This window comes from Elephantulus edwardii, unplaced genomic scaffold (assembly GCF_000299155.1).
Source record: "Elephantulus edwardii isolate Elephantulus edwardi_28Jun2011 unplaced genomic scaffold, EleEdw1.0 scaffold00431, whole genome shotgun sequence".
Lineage (NCBI taxonomy): Eukaryota > Metazoa > Chordata > Mammalia > Macroscelidea > Macroscelididae > Elephantulus > Elephantulus edwardii.
In genome coordinates this window covers 673446-681116 of record NW_006400181.1, presented here as the reverse complement: position 1 = coordinate 681116, position 7671 = coordinate 673446, and the positions used below count along the sequence as shown (strand labels likewise).

Sequence of the window (7671 nt, the reverse complement as noted above, 5' to 3'; positions counted from 1 at the left end):
AACAGAACATAACGACAAACAGCAATGTAATGGAATATACAAAATAATTTCTTTTACTCACGTGAAAGTAAACATTAAGTAATTTACACCTTAATTTCAGTAATTTTACGTTTAATAATTTGACTTTAAATTCCTATTTTTACTTTATTTTTGTTTGTGCTATTATCTATTAGGATGACTTTATTTTTTTCTACATAGAAAGTGTCAGAACTTCATTAAATTAATATAATAATTATTTATCCATTAGTCTCTGTGGGCACTAAGTTAGGCACTATGCTTTACTTAGTCTTGTATTTTTTACCATCTTAGACAAACTTGAACAAACAGGCAATTTTAATGTTTCAGAAATTAATTTGTCCTCATTATATTCACAGGTAAATTTGTCCTGAATTCTGAATTTTAAAGACACACTGATGAACAAATGGAAGCAAGGAATAATGTGACTGAGTTTATCCTCTTGGGGCTCACGCAGAGTATCCAGGGTCAGAGAGTATTATTTGTTTTGTTCTTACTGATCTACATGGTGACAATGGTCGGCAACCTCCTCATTGTGGTGACTGTGGTGGTCAGTCCAGCACTCGATGCCCCTATGTACTTCTTTCTTGGCTACCTATCATTTATGGATGCTGTGTATTCTACTACAGTAACTCCAAATATGTTTATAGACTTACTCTATGAAAAGAAAACCATTTCTTTCAAAGCTTGCATGACTCAGCTCTTCATAGGACATTTATTTGGTGGTGCTGAGATTTTACTTCTAGTGGTCATGGCCTATGACCGCTATGTGGCTATCTGCAAACCTCTTCATTATATGACCGTCATGAACCAAAGAGTGTGTGTCCTACTACTGTTGTTAGCCTGGGTTGGTGGGTTTCTGCATGCAGTAGTTCAGCTTCTCTGTGTTTACAATCTTCCCTTCTGTGGTCCCAATGTCATTGACCACTTCATCTGTGACATGTACCCCTTATTAAAACTCGCCTGTACTGACACCTATGCTATTGGTCTTACCGTGGTTGCCAATGATGGAGCTATATGTGTCATCATCTTTATGCTGTTACTTATTTCTTACGGAGTCATTCTACATTCCCTCAAAAACCTTAGTCAAGAAGGGAGGCGCAAAGCTTTATCCACTTGCAGTTCTCATATCACTGTGGTGGTCCTTTTTTTTGTCCCTTGCATTTTTATGTATGTGAGACCTCCTTCCACATTGCCCATTGATAAGTCATTGACTGTGTTTTACACGGTAATCACCCCTATGTTGAACCCACTAATCTACACTCTGAGAAATGCAGAAATGAAAAATGCCATGAAAAGAGTTTGGAGCAGCAAAAGAAAATGAACTGGGAGGAAAATGCATCACTTATTTGAAAAGAATTGCTCCTTTTAAAAAGCCCTGAATAATTGTGTTACAATGGTAATTTCTTGTCACATTAAATAGGTAGTAAAAGATGATAAACATTTCTGGCTGGGTATGTTTCCACTGATTTACTAAAGGAACTCATTGTCTTTGTATTGATTTCCACACATAATGACTCTCTTTAGAGTTCTGGGGCTGACATCTCAATGGTAGGGGACTACCCATTGTTCTCTCATGTTGCCACAGGTAGATTAGAGGTGTTAGAGATGTGCAACCCCAGAATTAGGACTCATTCTCCAACACTATGACACCAGAGTGCCCTTACTTTAACTTAAAACATGGACTCCCCCCCCCCTTTTTTTAAGTAATGATATTAGTAAAAGTTTATAGAAAGGCCTGGTTTTGTATATTTATTGACTGTAAAATGGCCCAGTTGGTATTACAGATTTATGTGTTTTATGTGATGAGTCTTGATACAATTAATACCAAAAATTTAATTGATGGAAAATTTTCTCATAACTCATTCTTAAATAAAATTACTATTTTTTTACTTAATTGTTCTCATTCTAGATTTCAGAATATTAAAATATAACATAAAAAGAATTCCATTCTCTCCATATCAACATTTTAACAGTATAGTCTTATTTTTAGATCATTTTTCTTATGTGCTATTGAGTTTCTTGAGACTCACAGTGACCCTATATACAACTGTTATGAACTCTGCTCTATCGTGAGCAAATTTCATTGTCTCCGACACTTCTGCCCACATTACCTCAGTCTGTACACATTACCTCAGTCATCAAGTCAATGCATCTCATACAGGGTCTTCTGCTCTTGTGCTGTCCCTCTACCCCTCCAAGCATGATGACCTTCTCCAAGGACTGGTCCCTCCTGGCAACATGGCCAAAGTATGTCTAAATCTTTGCCTCCAAAAAGCAGCCTGATTTCACTCTTTCTAGGACAGACCTGTTTGTTTTCTTGGCAGTCCATGGTATACTCAATACTCTCCTCCAGCACTACAACTCAAAGGCACCTATTCTTCTTCTGTTATTCTTCGGTATTGTCCAGTGCTCTACTGTATAACAAGTTATTGAAAAGACCATGGCCTAATCAGGCCTACCTTAGTCTCTAGACTGATATCATTGTTCTTCAGTTGTCTAGAGAGGTCCCTGACAACAGATTTTCCAAAAGCAATTTGTCTTTTGATTTCCTAGCTGCACTTACCAAAAGTGTTGACTGTGAAGCCAAGAAAGCTAGAGGTGTTAGCAGTCTTTTCCATCTGTCATAATGCTGTCAATTGGCTCAGTGGAGAGAATTTTTGTTTTCTTGATGTTGAGCTTCAATCCATATTGAAAGTTGCAATCCTCGACTTTCTATAGCTAATGTCTCATGTCTTCCTTAGTTTCAGCAAACAAGGTTGTGTCATCTGCATAATGCAGGCTGTTGATGAATCTTTTCCAATCCTGATGCCACATTGCTCCTCATAAAGCTCAATATCCCAGATGATCTGTATATAGATTGAAAAGGTATGGAGACAGGATGAATTCCTGATATACACCTTTCCTGAGTTTTGACCATGCAGTGTTCCCTTGTTTTGTTCGGATGACTGTCTCCTAGTCCAAGTATAGGTTTCACATAAACAAAATCAAATGTTCTGGGATTCCCATTATTCTCAAAGCCACAATTGTTGTGATCCACACCGTCAAATGTCTTTTCGTAGTCAATGAAATACAGACATTTCTCTGGAATTCTGTCCTTTCAAATAAAATCTATCTAACATTGGCTATAATGTCCCTAATACCACAACCTCTTCTAAACCCACCCTGCACATCTCACAGTTCTCTCTTGGTGTACTGTTCCCTTCATTTTGGGGATAATTTTTTTAGCAGGATCTTGCTTACATGTGATATTAAAGACATTATCTTATAATTACCACACTATATGATCACATTTTTTTAAATGGGAATAAATATGAATCTCCTCCAGTCATTTGGCAAGTTGGTTGTTCTCCAGATTTTTTGGCACAACTTAATGAGCACAGCCAGAGCAGCATTTGTTTGTTGAAATATGTCAATTGATATGCCATCAATTCCAGGGGCCTTGTTTTTTTGCCAGTTCCTTCAGAGTAGCTTAAACTTCCTTCTTCATCACCTCTTGATCAAGATTGATTAAGATTGTTTCAAGAGATTTTTCTGTGTTAGCTGATTATTTTTAGTATTGTGGCTCTGTGTACATTCCCCACCAACTTTTGATGCATCTTCGATAATGTAATATTCTCCCCACAGCATCATTAAGTATTACAACTCAAGGCTTAAATATGTTCTTCAGTTCCTTCATCTTAAGAAATGCTAAACATATTAGTTTCTTTTGATTTTCCAACTCCAGTTCTTTGCACATTTCATTATAATACTTTTTGTCTTCCCATACTGCCCTTTGAAATATTCTGTTCAACTCTTTAACATCTTGATGTCTTCACTTTGCTCTTGTACAATATTAAGAGTCTCTTAAGACATTAATCTTGGTCTTCTTCCTCCATCTTTGTAATGACCTTTTGCATTATTCATAGATGATATTCTTGATGTCCTTCCACAGCTCATATGATCTTTGCTCATTAGTATTCAAAGCCTCAAGCTTGTTCCTGTGATGGTCTTTAAAGTCAGGAGGGATAACCTCAAGATAAAACTTTGGTTCTTGTAGATTTGGTGTCATTTTCTTTAACTTCGGTTTGAACTTACATATGAGTAGCTGATGTTCTGTTCCCCATTAGCACCTGGCCTAGTTTTCACATCAGTAAGGTACATTAAATAAGAAGTTTTATTTATCTTGCTTAGTAAGTTTGAGATTCAAAAAGAAGGACACTTTGAAGTTCTAGTAGTCAACATTCAGTTTCAGGTAGGTCAGTTTTGACTTAAAATGGCCCCTTATATTATAGAGTAGAATAGTACTTGTTTGGGTTTTTCTTGCTCTGGATTCCCAAATATAGATCTCCAGGGTGTCTTTATGATGTACCACTAAATGGCATTGAATTGCCAAACTTTTTTGTTAGTAGTTGAGCATTTAACTCTTTGTACTGCTACAGTAAAACTCTTTGCTCTTATCACTTGCTATACTCTTGAGATCTGGACAATTAATAAGGATGAAAGAAGAAGAAGTGATGCCATTGAACTGTGGTGTTGGAGAAGAACACTGAATATCCCATGGACTTCAAAATGACGAACAGATATGTCTTGGAGAAGGTGTGACCAGAGTGCTTCTTGGGGGCAAGGCTGACAAAGGTTTATCTCACATACTTCGAGCATGTTTCAAGGAGAGGCTGCTCTTTGAAGAGGGACATCACATTTGGAAAGTTAGAGGGCTGGTGAAAGAGAAAAAGACCCTCAACCAGATGATTTGGCACAGTGACTGCTACAATGTGCTTGATTGAGTCAGAAACAGAAGATGACACAAGATAGGGCAGGGTTCCGATCTCTTGTTCATAGTTTTGCCATAAGTCATACTCACCTGGACGGGACACAATGACAACAAAAATATCTGTGTGGAAAATCATTGAAGAAGCCCAATAGCAGCAATCAAAATCAGGACAGTACCTGATTGTGGAATAGATCATTGACTGATCATTTGTAAGTTCAAACTGAAGTTGAAGACAATGAACAAAGTCTAGAAGAACCAATATATTACCTTGAGCCTACATCAACTGAATTTTAAATAAATACCAAGGTTAGGTTTGATGAAGTGAGCATGAATGACCCAACAGTAGTGGAAAAGAATGACACAGTGACTATCATAATTGGCTTGGGCAGAACATTTTCACAACTAGTAGTAGAGTATTTTAGCCTTAAGTTATTAAAATTTTACATTGAATTTTACATTCATGAGAATGGCTCAAGATACGGTAAAGGTTCAGATCTGTTTTCCATAAGGGTCACACTGTGAGTCATAGTTGTCTAGATGACATCTAACAACAACAATGAGAATATATATAAGTAATTCAATATATCACTGTATTTCAAATTTAATTAGGACAGTATTTAACATTAGTTGCTAAAATGCATCTATTATATTTAAAGCAGAAACCCAAAGAAGTAAATTTTTAGTTGACTCAACATTGTGTGACGTTGTTGAAATTTTACTGTTGTTGTTGTTAGATGCCATTGAGCTGAGTATGATTCACAATGACCCTATGAAGAAAAGATCTGAACCCTGTTCAATGTTGAACCATCCTTACACTTCTTGACACACAAGAACCCATCGCAGCAGTTACAGTGTCAATTCACCAGGCTGAGGGTCTTCCTCTCCTTCACTGACCCTCCACCCTTCCCAGCATCATGTTCTTCTCCAAGGCATAGCCCCTTCTAGCAACATTTCCCCAGTATGTGAGGCAAAGGCTAATCAGTCTTGCCTCTAAAGAACACTCCAGCTGCACCTTCCCCAAGACATATATGTTTGTTCTCTTGATCATCTAAGGATGTTCAGTGCTCTTCTCCAGCACCACACCTCAAAGGTGTCAATTCTTCTTCTGTCATCCCTACTCGTTGTCTAGCTCTCAGATGCATAGCAAGTGGTTGGAAAGAATTTGGCCTGAATCAGAGACATCTTATTTCTAAAACTGACATCATTACTCAATAATTTGGAGAAGTGGAGAAGTCCCTGACTGCAGACTTTCTAAGCACAACACATCTTCTTATTTAATGACTGCTTGTACCCAGGATGTTAATTGTAGATCCAAGCAAAGTGAAGCTGTCAACAGTTTTAATCTCCTCTCCATCCATCATGACACTACCTTTTGGTCCATTGGTAAGAATCTTTGCTTTCTTGGCATTGAAATATAATCTATACCTGCATTCTTTGACCTTCTGCAACAGAGGCTTCAAGTCCTCCTCACTTTCAGCAAGCAAGTTTGTATCATTTGTATAACACACATTATTGATAAGTCTCTTTCCAATCCTAATGCTACACTTCTCTTCATAGAATTTAACTTTTTTGATAATTAGCTCAGCCTACAGATTGAAAAGGTATGGAGAAAAAATATAACCTTGATGCACTCCCTTCTCAATATTAAAGCATTCAGTGTTCCTTTGATCTGTTTTCACAACAGCCTCCTGGTCCAGGTATATGTTCCACATGAGCATAATTAAGCACTCTGGCATTCCCTCTCCTTTCAATGTCAATCACAACTTGTTATGATCCACACAGTCAAATGTCTTTGCATAGTCAATGAAGCACAAATAGACATTCCTTTGATATTCTCCACTTTCAGCCAGGGTACACCTGTCATTAGCAGTGATATCCCTGGTGCCAAAGCCTATTCTAAATCCTGTTTGAACTTCGAGAAGTTCCCTATTTATGTATTGTTCTAGCCATTTTTTAATAATCTTCAGCAGTATTTTTCTCACTTGTGATATTAATAAGATTGTTTGATAGTTTCCACATTTAGTTGGATCACCTTTCTTGGGAATGGGAACAAATATGGACCTCTTCAAATCCGTTGGACAGACTGCTGTCTTCCAAATTTCCTGGTGTAGATTGGGGAGCACATCCAGGGCTGTATCTGTTAATAGAAGCAAGACAATTGGTATCCCATCAATTCCTGGAGCCTTATTTTTTGCCAGTGCCTTAAATGCAGCTTCTATTTCTTCCTTAATTACCATTGGCTCCTGTGCATATGGAGGACAACATGAATAATCAGACACTGAGCACTGTAATTAATGTTATGAAACAAAATGCAAATGAGTAATTCATTGATTTAGTCAAGTTATATTTTGGTCCAACGGAGAATAAAGTAATTCAGATCTATCTTCTTGAACCAAGAGATAAATCTTTTTATATTGTTTTACGAGTAAATGTTTACAAAGCATATTGATTTCTCAGTCATTTCTTTAAATTTTATTCCATAACATTAATTACAATGTTCAGCATCTGATTATCCATATTGTCTTTCTCTTTCTAATCTTACTAATTGGTTATTATTAATTTATTACTTTTCTACTTTCCGTTGCCTCTTGGTTAACTATGATGGAATTTTATATTTGGGGTACACCTTTATTTTGTTATTTTATAATATTAGTGTTACAGAATATTTGCAATTTTGAGACTGATTTATTTCATTATGCATTATGTCTTCTTTATTCACCTGTATTATGCAATGTTTCATGAATTCTACATTGTTTTTCAACATTGCATAATACTCCACTTTGTTAATGTCCCTTAGTTGCTCTATTCAGTTGTCCATTAATAAGGCTTAATTTGTGTCCATCACTTCACTATTATTGATAAGGCTGCAATAAACATTGTTGTTGTTGTTGTTCTGTGCCGTC

General features: G+C 36.6%; 1 protein-coding gene across 1 annotated transcript; it reads left to right on the top strand.

Moving 5' to 3' along the window:
• Positions 1 to 421: 421 nt before the first annotated feature.
• Positions 422 to 2671, top strand: LOC102857665 (olfactory receptor 4A15-like; the record flags this gene model as incomplete). The annotated part of the gene is made up of 2 exons (XM_006902580.1): positions 422 to 1326; positions 2644 to 2671. Coding segments are annotated over exons 1-2 (933 nt in total), but the record flags the coding sequence as incomplete, so codon positions are not given.
• Between the last annotated feature and the right edge of the window lie 5000 nt (positions 2672 to 7671).